Genomic DNA, 17562 nt, shown 5'->3' on the forward strand with positions numbered 1-17562 from the left:
CACGTGCGACACATGTGTAGTGTACAGTATTCCTTTGAAATGTGGTAGAGATTACATAGGACAAACCGGTCGCTGTGTGAATGATCGCATGCGTGAGCATACAAATCTAATAACCACAGGCACAGGAGGTAAGCTTCCGCTGCATTGTAAGGAGTGCGGATGTAACCCTATCTTCAGTGACGTTTCAATCTTGGCCAAGGCTAAGACTCAGCAGGAAAAAGAGCTGATTGAAGCCTATCGAATTTATAAGCTTGGCCCCGAGAAGTGTGTAAGCGCGCCGTCTGTGTTCCTAACCAAGAAAGAGCTTTTATTTCTTGATAAGAGTAGACGTGTATAGACAAGGTGTTGACCGTGTTCTTGTTTTGTTGTGCCTGCGCATGTTCAGTACGGACTTGGGGGACGTCCTTTTCATGAATGAAGTTCAGTTGTTTGTCCAGCCACCTTCGTGTCTCTTTGTCTATGTCTGCCTCATGATTTTTTTTACTCTCAAGTTTGCTGGCATTCTCTTAGTATAACCATGTACCAACTAGCCGAACAAGCCACTCTCATGTATCCCAAAGCATATTTTTGGAAAAATGTTACGCCAAGGATGTTAGTTATTTGTAGTTGCTCGCCCCCATACGTTAAGTTTACTGGAGCGTTGAACTGCTTCGATTTCGGCCTAAATATAACAGCTTTTGTTTTATTAACATTTATTTTCAGCTGGTTTGCTATTGACCATTTTTTCATGTTTATAAGGAGGGAGTTTGCTGCACTTACCAGTTGATAACAATCGGGAGATACTGGCGTCATCCGCATATAAAATACATTTTGATTTTGTACAGATATTTGTAAGGTCGTTGATGTAAATATTAAAGAGCAGTAGACCCAGAATGCTCCCTTGGGGAAGACCTCTAATAATAGATTTTAAGTCAGATTGATATGATTCAATTTTTACAAACTGTTGCCGGTGACTAAGGTATGACTGAATTAGTTGCAGGAAATGTCCGCCGATTCCATATATTTCAAGTTTTTTAAGTAGTGCACAGTGATTAATACGGTCGAAGGCTTTAGAAAAATACACATAAATACCCAGTAGTAACATTTGTTACTCAAAATGTGATAAAATAAATTCTTTCTGTTCAACTAACGCCATTTCTGTAGATTTGTTTTTGCTGAATCCAAACTGTGCAGGTGAGATTAAATTGTGTTTACCAAGGACGCTGGGCATTCGAATATGGATAACCTTTTCTAATCCCTTAGAGAATATGGGTAGTACAGAAATTGGTCGATAATTACCCATGTCATTCGCATCACCTTTTTTGAACAGTACAGTCACTTTTGCAATTTGCATTCTTTCCGGAAGTGAGGCGCTCGACAAGCAGATGTTAAAAATGTAAGTTCTATAGGGACACAGAATGTCTAGAACATATTTACTTGGACGAATTTGCACAAGTTCTGCGTCACAGCTTGGACTATAGTTAAGAGAGGAAAAAACCGACATCACCTCGGAACCGGTTACTGGACTGAGAAAAGCGCAACGTTGGTTGTGAGCAGGCCTGAAGCCGATGAACTCATTAAGTACTCCACAATCAGAATACTGAAGGAAGTGATCATGAAAAGAATTGGCAAGTGCGTTGCCGCTGACTTCCCTGCCATCCAATGACAATTTCCAGATACCTGGTGTCGATATTCTCGGCCTCATAAAAGTATTTAGTTTTTTCCACAGTTGATCACTTCTGTATAAACAACTCTCTAATTCAGAGTAAAGGTAACGAGATGTGCTCGTTATAATCTCTTTTCTTAGATTATTTCGGTATGTTTTATATTTCTTGAGAAGATTATGATCCTTTGTTTTAACAAAACTATGGTAAAGCGACTTCTTGTAGTTAATTTTGCTGTGTGTAATCCAGGGCTTACGAATATTTCTACCCCGGGTAAACGTTTTAGCGGGAGATATTTCTTATAAATCTCCGTTATTTCACTAATAAACCTGTTGTATGCGTCATCAGCATTTTCTATTTCCAGAAACCATTCAAAGCCAGACTGCAGTAATTCGTTTCTAAAACTGTCTAGACCAGCCTTCGTAATGGGTTGACAACGCGCTGTCGCATTTTACGAGCTTCCACATTTTGTTTCTGTATCATGAGAATTATCGGGAGGTGATCACTAAGATCGGATGATACAACTATTTTCCCGTTTAAGTAAACTGAAAATTTCTTCTACATGTGACCATAATGGTATCAATAACACTATACTGAAAAATACACGCCATGGCATCTGTCGTATTCTGACGGCCTTTTCACAATCCCTCGCGACAGGCACTATCCCCGATGATTGGCGAATAGCCAAGGGAAAAACCTTTTTCAAGTCAGGCGACCGTTCTTCACCATGCAACTACAGACCCATTTCGCTAACAAGTCAAGGTCATGGAACACGTCATTCACTCCCAAATTGCCAAATACTTAGAAAGCCACAGCATAATATACCAGTATCAGCACGGTTTCCGCAAGGGCTACTCTTGTGAAACACAACTTGCAGGGTTTGTTCATGACTTACACTCATCCGTTGACACTGGTTTACAAGTAGATGCAGTTTTCCTTGATTTCTCCAAAGCTTTTGATCGCGTTCCGCACCACAGATTACTTCTCAAACTTGCATGCCTAAACATTCACCCTGACGTCCTCGCATGGGTTAAAGCTTTTCTTTCCTCCAGGCTGCAGTTTACTTCCGCTAACAACTACAATTCTTCTTTTGCCCACGTTACTTCCGGTGTCCCCCAGGGCAGCGTGCTAGGTCATTTGCTTTTCTTAATATATATTAACGATCTTCCTTCTTGCGTAACGTCCCGGGTTCGTCTCTTTGCCGATGATGTAATTTACCGCACAATTTCCACTGATATCGATCGCCAATGCTTGCAATCTGACCTTGATGCAATTACCTTATGGTGCTACAAATGGCTAATGTCGCTTAATATCTCTAAAACCAAGTTAATGAGATCTAAGGGCCGAAAGTCTCCAATTGAAAACACTTATTTCATTAATAACAGCACGATTGAGTCCTCCATTTCCTATAAATTCTGATTCTACAGTCTGACCTAACGTGGCATCACCATATAAATTTAACCCTGGCAGCTGCTAACCGTACTCTTGGAATACTTAAACGAACCCTCAAGCAAGCGCCACTACTCGTACGAAAACAGGCATATACCACAATCATTCGCCCGAAAATTGAATATGCTGCGGCAATTTGGGATCCCCATCAGGTATATCTAGCCTCTAGCCTTGAAGCCCTGCAGAACCGTGCTCCTCCATTTATTTTTTCAGACTATTCAACATTGACCAGCCTTACATCTTCAAAGAAACGTGCCTGTTTGCAATCCTTGAGCCTTCGTTGAAAACATTCTCGCTTATCACTATTCCATAAAATTTTCCACCACTCCTCACTTCGTGATGATTTTTTTCAGTCACCGCCGATTATCTTTCCTCGCCGCGATCACCCTAACAAAGTGAAACACCTTCTGTGTCGGTCATCAACTTTCGCTCAATCCTTCGTACCACGCACTATCATCGATTGGAACGATTTACCCTCATACATAGCCATGGAAACTGACAGCCAAATTTAAGGAAACAATTTGCACTACTGTGACGTGCTGTTAAAAACGTTGGTTTCTTAAGTGTGTTTCCCTGATATTTTTATGCTTTATGAGTTGTTGCTTGCTCCTGACGTTTTCATGTACGCTGCGTTTTTTTTTCGTTTTTTTTCGGTTTCTTGATTCAATATGATAACTACACTGCCTTGTTGAGCAAAAAAAATCTCTTGTAAATGTTTTTCTTTTTTATGTATGCTGTACCTGAATGTACACTTGTGTTTCTTTTTTTTTCTTGTAGCCCCCCCCCCCCCCCCCCCCCTATGTAATACCCTCCTTTGAGGGCCTTTAGGGGTATTCAAAATAAATAAATAAATAAACTGCCGTCGTGAGGTTCGTTTTGTCAATGTTTGTTATGAAAAGGTCAAGTAATGTTTCCAAGTCTTTTGTTGCTCTTGTGGCTAATGTAATTGTATTCTCACACCTATTGAGGTAATGAGCGTTTCCATTGCTTTTTGCAGATTAGTATTTGCCAGCATATCAATATTAATATCACCGCCCGAAATAACACAGTAACCATCGTTAGAAATGAAATCCAGGAATTCCTCATAAAAGTGAAAGAAGTTCGGAGCATTTCAATCAGGAGGCCGATAGCAAACAGAAAATACGCGTTTGTTCACACGTTCTGAGAGTATGTCAAAGTCATTGCAAACAACGCAAAACGAATCAAGCAGTTCACAATTGACACCCGGCTTTACCAGCAACATAACACCACCACCACGACGCGTGGATCGATTTAACGAAAACAACTGATAAGAGCAGAATGTGTAGTTATTTTGGTCGTCTTTACACCAAGTTTCCGTCAACATGACGACATCAAACAATATAAAAGCCAGGGATAAAAGCATCAACTTCGGTTTCCTTGTTAGACAGTGAACGGGTGTTTAAGTGAAGACATTTGAGGGAAGTTTTGTTATAACTTGCTACAAGTTCTCGCCACAACAGGAAGAAGGTAACTACGATTAGCCATGGCAAACATCAAAAATAACTTTCAGACACATGGCGTAGACGTAATAGGCAGAATTCTGTAGGAAGGTCACGGGCACTGCACACTACAATCACTGAATCGCCATTGGCTTTCCGCATCAAAATTTTACAATTTCTGTGCCAGACGTACTGGCGCGAATTTTGCTTCGTCCAGTCTTTTCTTTGCTGTAGCAATTGACGGTTATGGTTTGTCAAGTTTTCTAGAATCGAAGCGCTACATTTGCTCTCCTTCAGTTTATGCCTTTTTTCAAACCACAGATCCCTCACTGCTTGCCTTGCGTATCTGGCAATAATTCCGGGAATTTTATCAAGTTTGGACGGTTATCTTCAAGCATGGGCAAACCGATCACGCCGGCCACAGAATTCACTTTGCTTAACAGATCTTCATCAGTGGATAGTTGAATTCCGTGAAATCCAAGGTTTAGCCTTCTGCCTCGCCACTCAAGGTCGTTAATTTCACTTCGTAGTTTTTCATTTTCTGCTTCTGTTCTCCGTGCTTTTATTTGAAGGGCCTCCAATCTCTTGCGCATTTCTTTTGCGTCCTTTTCTTGAGTGGCGAATCGCTCTAAAGCTTCATCATATTTTTCTGACATCAGCTGCACTGATCTTTCTATGTTTGGCACAGTCTCTTTTAGTGGCATCAACTCATCAAGTTTTTCGTTTATGCTAACTAGGATTGACCTTATGTCGGCTGCCTCCTCATTCGCCATCTTTTCATTCAGGCTCTCTGCTTTGCACTTCATAGCTTTGCACGTCGCGCAAACCCATTTCTGTTTTGCTGACTTTTTTATTGTTTCTCTGTTAGCGCAGCACACGTTCCAAAATGGTATGGGTGGTTACAGTCATCACATAATACAAAACTTTCACCTGACGCGAACGTATCCTTACAGTAAAAGCAGACATTTGTGGTCATCGTACACTATGGTTGCAAGAACATATTACTTAAAGCACACACACAGCAGGAATATACTTTGGTTACAAGAACAAAGTACTTAAAAATAGCACACACAGCAGGAATATCAGGGTGGCAGCAGCGGCAGCAAACACATGGTTAAAAACCAGCGCGAGAGGAAACACCAACCTGCAAGAATCATAGTCCCAGTTTAGCGTGGTTCCTTCCTGCCGCCATTGCCGCCAAGCGGGCAATATAATTTCTAATATGCATGAGATAGTTCAAGTGGCTGAGGAGTTCTATAGGGATTTGTACAGTACCAGTGGCACCCACGACGATAATGGAAGAGAGAATAGTCTAGAGGAATTTGAAATCCCACAAGTAACGCCCGGAAGAAGTAAAGGAAGCCTTGGGAGCTATGCAAAGGGGGAAGGCAGCTGGGGAGGATCAGGTAACAGCAGATTTGTTGAAGGATGGTGGGCAGATTGTTCTAGAGAAACTGGCCACTCTGTATGCGCAACGCCTCATGACCTCGAGCGTACCGGAATCTTGGAAGAACGCTAACATAATCCAAATCCATAAGAAAGGGGACGCCAATGACTTGAAAAATTATAGACCGATCAGCTTACTGTCAGTTGCCTACAAAGTATTTACTAAGGTATTCGCAAATATAATCAGGAGCACATTAGACTTCTGTCAACCAAAAGACCAGGCAGGATTCCGTAAAGGCTACTCAACAATAGACCATATTCACACTATCAATCAGGTGATGGAGAAATGTGCGGAATATAACCAGCCCTTATATATAGCTTTCATTGATTACGAGAAAGCGTTTGATTCAGTCGAAACCTCAGCAGTGATGGAGGCATTACGGAATCAGGGTGTAGATGAGCCATATGTAAAAATACTGGAAGATATCTATAGCGGCTCCACAGCCACCGTAGTCCTCCATAAAGAAAGCAACAAAAGCCCAATAAAGAAGTGTGTCAGGCAGGGACATACCATCTATCCAATGCTATTCACAGCGTGTTTACAGGAGGTATTCAGAGACCTGCATTGGAAATAATCGCGGATAAGAGTTAATGAAGAATACCTTAGTAACTGGCGATTAGCTGATGATATTGCGTTGATTAGTAACTCAGGGGACCAAATGCAATGCATGCTCACTGATCAGGAGAGGCAAACCAGAAGGGTGGGTGTAAAAATTAGTCTGCAGAAAACTAAAGTAATGTTTACCTGTCTCGGAAGAGAACAGCAGTTTACGATAGGTAGCGAGGCACTAGAAGTCGTAAGGGAATACATCTACTTAGGGTAGGTAGTGACGGCGGATCCGGATCATGAGGCTGAAGTAATCAGAAGAATAGGAATGGGCTGGGGTGCGTTTGGCAGGCATTCTCAAATCATGAGCAGCAGGTTGCCACTATCCCTCAAGAGAAAAGTGTATAACAGCTGTGTCTTACCAGTACTCATGTATGGGCAGAAACCTGGAGGCTTACGAAAAGGATTCTGCTGATATTGAGGACGACGCAACGAGCTATGGAAAGAAGAATGATGGTTGTAACGTTAAGGGATAAGAAAAGAGCAGATTAGATGAGGGAACAAACGCGGATAAATGACATCTTAGTTGAAATCAAGAAAAAGAAATGGGCATGGGCCGGACATGTAATGAGGAGGGAAGATAACCGATGCTCATTAAGGGTTACGGACTGGATTCCAAGGGAAGGGAAGCCTAGCGGGGGCTGCAGAATGTTAGATGGGCGGATGAGACTAAGTTTGCAGGGAGAACACGGCCACAATTAGTACATGACCGGGGTAGTTGGAGAAGTATGGGACCGGCCTTTGCCCTGCAGTAGGCGTAACCAGGCTGATGATGATGATGATGTTTTCATTCACACAAGTGGATGACTGTGTTCTCAGAATCATCGAGCCAAAATAAATATTTTAATAATGAACGAGAAAAATCGCGTAATAAACCACTATGCGACCTGTAGAGAAGCTTCCAAGTAAACACCTGCCGACAAGACCACTTGTCAAGCCATTTATTCGTCTAACGGGTTCCGAACTGTGGCCCTAGATCTCGCTGCGCAAGAATATGCGCTCGCGTGTTGCGTAGCGTTGGCTCTGCTGCACGGAACTACTGAAACAGGATCTGAAGTGAAGGTGCGAGAACGTCGGTGGACGAAGAGGGAACACACACAGGGTGCCACTTCCAACAATGTTTAATCAGGAAAAAACGCCACTATTTTATACTGGGCGCGCAATCACAGTTTCTCAGTGCCCATTCACTTCAGATCATGCTTAACACGCACAGCTATCCATCCTTACAACATACTGAAACAGAGTGCTGTGCTTAGTCAAGCAAAGCCATAGCCACTATGCTGATGCGGCGAGTATTTTCCTGTTTCGAGCTCCTTGCTAAGCGAGGAAAGGAACCCAATAGCCAATGGAATGCAGAAATGTGGAGTGCAATTGAGATATTCGACACACAATTCTATGGATGAAGCCGAAGTTTTGACGGAAGCTCGTCTGGTCGGGAGCCATCATGATCAAAGGTAAAAAAGGACACCGACCCCTCAAAGAAAACGAAAAAGGCGTTGCAGCACCTTAGGCGGGAGCATTCTTCACAATGTGGTCTTTTAGTGACCGGTGTCCTTATTGTTACCTTTGATCATGATGGTCGTTATCGGATCGGTCGTAGCTAGCAACATATTGCAGCACGGAGTGGTAGAGACCAGGCCAGAAACGGAGCGAAACGTTTCCTTCATTTTGTTTGTTAGATAATCTGGCGATGACGGTTTGCTCAAAAAGGGCTCACCTCGAAACGAAACAGTGCACTAACTTACCTCCGCAACCGAAGGAGTAACCGCTATGAGAATGGGCATTGGTCCGTGGAAGCTCATCGTCACGTCTTGGTCTACAATATCCTGGCACATGGACTTCACATATTCGAATATCCCTGTAAATAAAAAGCAGGGACATGCAAATCACACACACGAATATAAAACGAAATACCTGAATAAAGAATCAGCTCTAAAGTATTTCAACCTAGTTCGCGCTGTGTGTTTATTTTATGCCATCTTCCCCGGCGAAGAGTTTCCATACAACGCTCGATATGGGGACAATCTGTGACTTATCTTCCCTCGTAACCGAGCGAACGAGTACAGCGAAAGATGAAAGCGAACGCGGAGCGCAGTGGGAGATGAAAGAAGAGTGCGCGAAGAGGAGAGTGGAGGAGACGGTTACAGTGAAATAACAAAGCGGAGCAGGAGCGGAGACGGCCTGCGCATGCGCTGAGTTGCAGGCGTCCACGGCATCCGCAGCCGCTTGGGCGATCTCATCTGGGCTTCCGAGGGGTGGCGGCTGTGACGCAATGCACTGTCATGCACACGCGCGCTCAGTTGGCTGTAACGCCCCCTTTGATAGTACGTATATATACGAGTGTGTTCCGTTCAATAAAGGCCCTTTTTCTTGACGCACATGATAGCGTGCAAACCACATGGTGTCAGAAGTGGTCGGACTGCGGCTGATGTACGCAGCCGGTGAAGGAAAAGCGGACGAGTAGCAAGCCAACAAGGACGGCTCGAAGGTCTGAACTTGTACGAGAATGGAGAACGGGGAACAGTGCCAGCAGACCAGCGCCCCAGTCATCACGCTACTGCCACCGCCGAGAGTCCTGTACATCACAGGAAACGTATGGCAAAGTTGGAAGACGTGGCGCCAGGAGTTCGAGCTCTTCGCAATGGCAACGTACCTAAACCAGCAACCCAAAGAGGTACAGGCAGCCACCTTTCTCGTGATTATCGGAGAGGACGCGCACAAGACGTATAGCACTTTTGCTTTTGCACCGGATGAAGACAAGTCGCACGTAGAAGTCCTGAAGCTTAAATTTGAGGCATTTTACAAGCCCGCACTAAACCTAGCCTATCACGAATTTCGTTTTGGAAAGCGTGACCAAAATGAGGGCGAAAGCTTCAACGACTGCTTAACAGACCTACGAGTGCTAGCAAAAAGTTGCGAGTTTGGGGAACTCGAAGAGCGCATGCTCAGAAGCCGTATTATTCTCTGAATAAGAGACAGAAAGCTGCAAGAAAAGCTCGTCTGTGAAAATGCTTCATTTGCAAAGAGGGTAGAAATGTATCTGTAGGCAGAACCTTCCCAGTTTAATAGCTCGAATACTTCTTCCAAGCACGCAGTGAATAGCATTGCAGAGATTGTGTCTCCTTGTTTGACCCCTTTCTTTGTACGTATCTTCCTACTGGACATTGGACTTTAGTCAACCAGGGGAACAGACTGGCTTCAGGAGGGGCCCGTTGCGCACTGCCTGCTTAAGTCTCATTACGTGCACGATAGCAGAGGGCGGTGGCGTAGACGGCGGTGGCTCGACGACAGTTTCGATTTCGTATGCAACGTCGGTGACTTGACGTAGCACTCTGTAAAGATCTTCGTAGCGGGACAATAGCTTTTCGGAGAGGCCGAAGCGGCGGGACGGAGACCACAGTAGCTCGAGTGCACATGGGGAGTAACAAACGTCGCTGTGGTATCTGTGATACAGGGCTTTTTGGGAAAACCGGTGCACTGTGAGCCATTCGCGAGCGAGCTGTGTCGGCACGCGCTATGGCATCGCGAACATACGTAGTGGATGAGCTAAGAGCAGTGTGAAGTGAAATATCGAAAGACAGAGGTCTATACAGTAGAATGAACGGTGCGTAACCAGTGGTGTCATGTCTGGACGAATTGTAGGCGAAAGTAACATACGGCGAAGCAGCGTCTCAATCGCGGTGGTCGGCGGCGACGTACACTGAAAGCATATCGGTCAGAGTTCGGTTCAAGCGCTCTGTGAGTCCGTTTGTTTGTGGATAAGCTGTTGTGAGCTTGTGGCTGGTAGAGCTTGAACGAAGGATGTCCTCGATGATGCGATACAAAAAGTGCCGGCCTCGATCAGTCAGAAGTTGTCGAGGAGCACCATGATGCAAGATTATGTCGTGAATGAGAATGTCAGCGACATCCGTAGCGCAGCTGGTTGGGACGGCGCGGGTAACGGCGTATCGCGTAGTCGGTCGCGACGACGACCTACTTGTTGCCTGATGTCGAGGTTGGAAAGGGGCCAAGAAGGTCGAGCCCAACACGAGAGAACGGTTCGGCGGGAATGTCAATAGGATGGAGACCGCCAGGGAGCATAGCTGGTCGCTTGCGGTGCTGGCATTGGTCGTAGCTAGCGACATACTGTCGCACGGAGCGGTAGAGACTAGGTCAGAAGAAACAGCGCCTGATGCGATCATAAGTGCGGTGACACCAAGGAGACCAGCAGTGGCCTCAGCGTGAAGCTGGCAAAGGACAGCTGGCTGGGCAGGCACGACGATGGGCGTTCAGAGCCTTCAGGAAGCATATTGGGGCGGTATACGGTGCCGTCGTGCAGGCAGAACTTGAAGGGTCGGGTGCGACAGAGCTAAGACTGTTGATGATAGGACGTAAAGCCGAGTCGCAACGTTGTTTGTCCCGTATATTAACGAGGTCCTAGATAGACAAGAGACAGTCGTCGGTGTTTTGCTCAAGGACATCAGAGGAATCCACGGGATGCCGTGAGAGGCAATCGGAATCTTGACGAAGCTTACCGGACTTGTGTACTACCGAAAACGAGTATTCTTACACGCGAAGAGCCCAACGAGGAACGCAGACTGTTGGTTTGTTCAGCGAAGAAAGCCAACAGAGATGATCAGTTACGAAGGCAAAGATGGGGCCAAATTATATCCAGTTTTTCTGGACACGTACCAACTAGCGCCCCAAGCGACCGCGACACGAAGCTAGCACGTTTTGAATGGAACGAGCGGGTTTTCGCGAATAATTAAAGCTAAAGGTCGATTACTGAGGAAGGCAGGAGACAGACGTGTTCTAGAAGACAATCCACACAAGACAAATGCAGCGATCAGGCTGTGGAAAGCCAGAATTTTGTTCCCAGAGTGGTTAAAGATTCAGCAATGGAAGCCCATGGAAACGACAAAAATTTGCACTCGATTTCCGAGACCAAATCGGCAGCTCTGTTAAAACTACGGCGGCTATCGTATTAGCCACAACAGTGTATGTAGTCTGGAGACTCAGCTTTGGATTGATGCCTATCTAGATTCTCTACACATGGTGTAACACTGTTGCCACAAGCGATTTTTGAAACGCAATCGTGAAAATTCACGTGGTATCTACAAAAACCCGAGCGTATCACTTACAGCATAGCTGGAAGCCGAGTCGTTTAATCTGGTTTAATCGCTCGCACCTATCGTTACGGGTGACGCTGGTGGAACGCTCCCGCAACCTTCGCATTACACGGGCGATGCTCTGCCAATTGAGCTACCGCGGCGCCGGCAGGGGACCCGCCGTAAGAACGAGGCGCAACGATCGGCCGGCCGGATGGTCGGGATCGTGCGCGTGCGAGCCGGCGCACGTGGCTCGGTGTGCGGGCGAAGGCCGGATGCTCTCCTGCTGCGTCTTTCGCAAAAACAGCAGTACGCATGAAAATAAATAAAATACTAATTACTAAACCTTCCGATTCGTACTCTACTAATCAGTGGCGTTTTTTCAATAGTGTGATGTGTTTGACGTGAATGCTACGTTGAATAATGAAACCAAGGAAATTGCAAACTTATGTTATGCGCACTTCAAATCTGTTTTTATTCAAGGTAATGGCATTTTACCATATCACGTACAGTACCGCCTCCTGTACCTGATGTTAAGATATCTGAACAGGGGATTTTCAATATGATACTTAACCTAGATATTAGGAAATCTTCTGGCCCAGAAAACATTCCGAATGGGTTTTTTTTTTTGTAAGTGCTATGCAGATTGGGTGTCCAAATATTTACCTGTTCTTTTTGTGAAATTCATGCAATTTGGCCAAGTGCTGGATGACTGGAGGACCGCCAGAGTCAAGCCACTCCACAAGAGCGGGAATTAGCAGCACGTCCAGAACTACCGCACTATTTAATTAACTTCCACTGCATGCAAGATCTTGGAACAAAATCATTCGCAAACACATTTCGGAAAAGCATGAAAAGCATAACTTTCTGAATTCGTACAAGCAGTGCATGAGTTCGCAAATTATATAAATAGCGGCAAACAGACAAACGCCATATTTATGGTCTTTTCTAAAGGTTTCGATAAAGTCTCTCATAAACTCAAGTGAAGGCGCCACAACGACGGTGGACGAAGAGGGAACACACACGTGGCGTGTGTGTGCTCCCTCTTCGTCCACTGTCGTTGTGGCGCCTTCACTTCAGATCATGCTTAACGCACGCGTCCAAATATCCATCCTGACATCATAAAGTTCTGCATAAATTAAACAAAATTAATAAAAATTCTAGGCTAATTAACTGGATTTCAGATTAACTTAGTGCGCGTAAAGAATTCGTAACTTTTATGCATCACAACTCTAATAACCTTTCCGTTGACTCTGGCGTTCCGCAGGGCTCGGTCCTTGGGCTTCAACTTTTTGTGTTGTATATAAATGATATTGTAGATGATTTTCCTGCTAATATAAATTATGTGCAGACGACTGTGATTTATACTCAGAAATATATATCCCCTCGGATCAAATATTACTAAAATGACGCAATTCAGTACGTTCTTGCTTGTTGGCAGATGTTGGTGAATATTGAAAAAACTGTTTTGATGTGTATTACTCACGTACAAAATAAGTTTACTTTCAATTACTCGGCTAACAATATTTTTGTATCTGAGGTAACAGAACACAAATACCTTGGCCTGTGGATAACTGACAACCGCAAATGAAATCGGCACATTGATAAAGCAACCAGTAATGTCTGTCGCAAATAGTTTTTTTTTTTATTCTTAAGAAAATATTAAAACTGTCCTCATGTTACCTTCGCTTATTAGCTTACAAAACAATTAAATGCCAAGTAGTAGGTAGACCTGTTTAGACAAAAAAAAACTCTGATGGGTGCAGAGAAAGGCTTCAATTACAACTTCTCGCGTACCTCACTAACAGAACTTTTAAAACAAGCCGACTTGCCTGCACTAACAGAGCGCAATCGCGTTTCCCGACAAAAATTTTTATATGAGCTAGTAAAACAACATTACATTAATAAAATATCTGATACAGCTACATTTTCTTCTGCGTATGCCTCAAGACACGGGCATCAATTACACCATTCCGCGTAAGAAAGAATTATTTCAGATATTCCATTTTTTTCCTCAGGACTATGATTGAATGGGATAATATGCTTGAGTAATATCCAAATTGCTCAGCCTTCGTGGTCTTCATTTGCTGGTAACGTCTGTTGAAGGGGTTACAAGCTCAAATATGACCGTCTTCATTACCTTTCTTTGTCTTCGCTTTGCTTTATTCAAAGCCGATTTTGTTTGGATAAGCAATGTATTCCGGCCGTCTTGCTTTGTTTTTGCTGCCTGCATTTGTACACTGATATACTGTGCGCCCACCCTGCTAAAATCCCTTTATGGATTGCAGTATCTGTAAATAAATAAATAAATAAATAACAATTTTGTAATATTTTGTCACCAATTTTTTTTATTCAGTTCTTTATTGCTCCGACCTCGTCAGCGCCATGGTCGCCAGTTCGGCACTCTTGCAAAAAAAAAAAAAAAAAAAAAGACTCAGCGTTGAAGTTTGGAGCGCTAGACCGTGTAAGCGGAGAGCCAGACATCGGTTATGTTCAAAGCCCATACTGCACCATTTTGGGACATCGAATAAGCCACGAGTATATCGCTTCAGTGTGCAAACCAAAATTAATTGATGCCTTATTTTGGTTACATTAAACAGTGAGAGCTTTCAATTCAGTGAAAAATTCATAATTGCTTAGGCGTATGCACTAACCTTCAAATTGAGTGAGGACAGGTTCCCGTTACGTACAAAGCTTATGTTACACAAGATTGATCCCACATTAGCTATCAAGCTACAGTTTGCTCCAAAACAAAGTGCTCACTTCATTTACATAGAGCGTTTATTGCTGCGCTTTTTCCCTTCAACGTTGAATCCAGCGCAGCTGGCGCAGTACATGGGAGGGGCAGTGACAAAAATTATACAAGGGCATTCAATTTGCAGCACATGCACACGTAAAGAATTCTGTGGTTTTACTTGCCAGAACCACAGTCTGATTAGGAGGCACGCTGTTTGCAGCATTGAGCACCTGGGGTTCTTTACCGTGCACCCCATGGAACCCGTGAACACACCAGCGCAAAGTCTTCAACCACTGCGGTGGATTCCATTTATAAACGCAGAGAGCGAGCAACGACGCTGCTATGGATGCCTTTCACAGTATACCCTACTTTTTCCTTTTGTCCTCAGGGTGACTCAAGTTAGTTCAAGGTCACTCAGTGGGCATGGCATGCTCAGGAGGAGGACGCGGGTTCAATTCGAGGTGGCTCCATTTTGAGGGAGGCGGAACACAAAGCCAATCGCGTGCCGCTTTGCAGATACGCTGTAAGGAAGTCCATTACAAGAATCATAAACCAAGGGCCTGCAGCACGGCAGCTCTAATAGTCGTTTCGCCGCGCCGATGCGCAAAGCACGACAAATTATCAGACCAGTCATTTAATCGAACATGTTGTAAGTAAAAAAAAATGCACCAGTAGCTCAATTTTTACCATTTTCCGCCATCATCCGACCTTTTATCGACGATCATTTACACGTTACTACATGCGTATGGCAATTGAGAGTGATTTTGTCCCTAGATGCGAGGTGACTCAACAAAGGAGTCGTTGGGTGGAGAATTTCTCACGCAAAACAAGTAAAAAGCTTGGTTTCGAAAGCACGTCTTCCGGGAAAGCAAGGAGTCGCACTCACTCGCCGGCACCTCCAGTGGCGAATCCTTGGCGACAGAGCCCAGCCACATGTCCACGAAAAACGAGAATGGGAAGCGCTGCTTCGGTCCGGGAACGCTGCGCAGGCGCGCATACACTTGAATCGTCTGTACCACGAGTTGCACGCAGTAGCAGCACACCGCGATCGCCACTGCCGACGCGCAGTACAGCACAACCTTGCCGGCCGGGAGGGGCCCGTACAACGCAGCCGAGATCTCCATGGCGTTACAACAATCGCGTCACCGATTTGCGGCAGAACGAGATGTGTGCTTCTCTGCTCATCCGTGCGGTATACAGTGGCTGCAACTCCCTCGCTCGTTAAGGAAATTGAGCGCGCGCCATCTACGCTCCCTCTCTCTCTGCTCAAAACCACTGTCACTTTCTCAACCTGTTTATCGTGCACGCCAACGGATTCATTTATGCGCTCATTTTCCCGTTCAGAAGGCAGCCTTGTGAAAGGTTACCGAACGGCAATAATCGCTGCGTAGCATGAAGGAAAGCAGCACCAAAACAGAAAACTGCTCGAAGCAAAGAACGTCACGTGCTGTGCGCTGAATTCGTACTGCGAATGCGGCCCAAGGCCGCAGAAGTCTTTCTTGCACTGCAAGCCGGTCTACTTAACGATGGTGAATGTCTTATCAATTTATTGAGGCCAGCTTCGAAAGCCGAGTTTGCTTGGGTTTCCCACACTGACAATTTGTGTAAAAAGCTCTCAACATGTGCGCGGTAGCTTTGTCGTGCCATTATTCCGGTGCAAGCGAAATTGCAAATCTATTCCGCACTATTTGTTTCAGTTATAAAATATTGCAGTTTGGTATCGCTGACTACTACGCAAAGTAATATTGCAAAGCTTTATTTATCACAAAAGAAAGATATTCGCACATATTGATTATTTATCTTCGACAGAATCTTATTTCGACGTAATAGTTCTGTGGAAACCCGCAAGGTGGGAGAAGTAATTAATAAAGGGGCAATGAGACATCCACCCAAATGTACCTAAGGGCTACAAAGGAAACCCATACGGTTTCCTTGAAAGGAACGCTTCGCATTTGAAGAAAAATTAGTCCTGGTTCGGGGCTCGATCCCGGCACCACCGCCTTTCCGGGGCAGCCGCTCTACCGTCTCAGCTAAGCAGGCAGCTAGCAGATGGCGGGCGAAGTCGAATCTATCAACAACTCAGAAGCAAAGGCAAGAGTTGGACGTTCTGTGGAAACCCGCAAGGTGGCGAGTTGTAAGTAGACCGTGTGCTACCCACAGTCTTATTACACACGAAATACAGATGCTAGATTGCCAGTACACAATAAAAACTAGCTTTATTTGTTAGCCACGTTGCTGCAATAGCAAGGCCACTCTCACCAAGAAAGAAATATTGGTGCAGCAAGACAGAGGCAAAACAAAAGCAATGGCGACGACAACGCCCTGAAGTGCCCAGCGCAATGTGTGTCATAAATTTCGGCAGCGTTAGCCCACGCCTAGAGATCAATAAGAAAGGAGGGCACTGCCTTCTCAAGTAGCCAGAAATGTAAGAGTGCAAGCTGACATTTCCTTTATCGTCAACGAAAGCCTGCAAAATGGTTGAAAATACATTTCAATTCTCTGACGTCACCTTGACGCGCTGGGGATTGAAAAGCACGATAAATTTATTACGGCGTTCCGGCCGTACGTAAATCATCGATGTGCATAACTTTTTAGTGTTTTCCCCCTTGAACTTGGGCCCAAAATTGGGCAGGTAAGTCTGACCTTCGTCTGCTCTAGAAATGTTCGACGTTATTTTGCGCCAAACATTTAACGTAGCGTCCTGAAAAAACATTTTACGAGCTAAGCTGATTGTCCTGTTTAAGAAGCTATTGCACAGTTGAAGCAATAAGCCTTAATTTCCGCTCACGAAAAATGCCTGCACGCAACAATAAATGTCGTATGGCAAACAGCGCGGCAAAAAAATTTTTTTTTTTTAAATACCGGAAAGGTTATGAAGAGAGTGGCGTGGCACGAGGATAGTTTTCTGTTTTATGTAACAAGTACGGAAGTACAGAAATATTAGTGATGTATAAGCGAGATCATAAAAAAAAAGATATGTGTTATGTAAAATTAAGCGTTAGGCCTGATTTAAAGTGCCCTCGACAGTCCTAACAAAATTTAAAAAAAAAAAAACATCAGAAAAGCAAGAATGGACTATTATGCAAGTGAAGAAGTAGTTATGTTTTCTGGAAGACGGGTGTTCACCAGTTTC

At 44.5% G+C, this 17562-nt stretch overlaps 1 protein-coding gene across 1 annotated transcript in view; it reads right to left on the reverse strand.

Moving 5' to 3' along the window:
- The window catches only part of LOC126519320 (cytochrome P450 4V2-like), a 138127-nt gene extending 122477 nt beyond the window's left edge, over positions 1-15650 (reverse strand). Inside the window, exons 1-2 of the mRNA XM_050168951.3 lie at positions 15316-15650; positions 8351-8463 (exon numbers count right to left, since the gene is read on the reverse strand). Coding sequence (XP_050024908.1) covers positions 8351-8463; positions 15316-15553 — 351 coding nt within the window. The 5' untranslated portion in view covers positions 15554-15650. The remainder of the gene's footprint in view (positions 1-8350; positions 8464-15315) is intronic.
- Positions 15651-17562: the final 1912 nt, after the last annotated feature.

Source organism: Dermacentor andersoni, chromosome 10, assembly GCF_023375885.2.
Source record: "Dermacentor andersoni chromosome 10, qqDerAnde1_hic_scaffold, whole genome shotgun sequence".
Lineage (NCBI taxonomy): Eukaryota > Metazoa > Arthropoda > Arachnida > Ixodida > Ixodidae > Dermacentor > Dermacentor andersoni.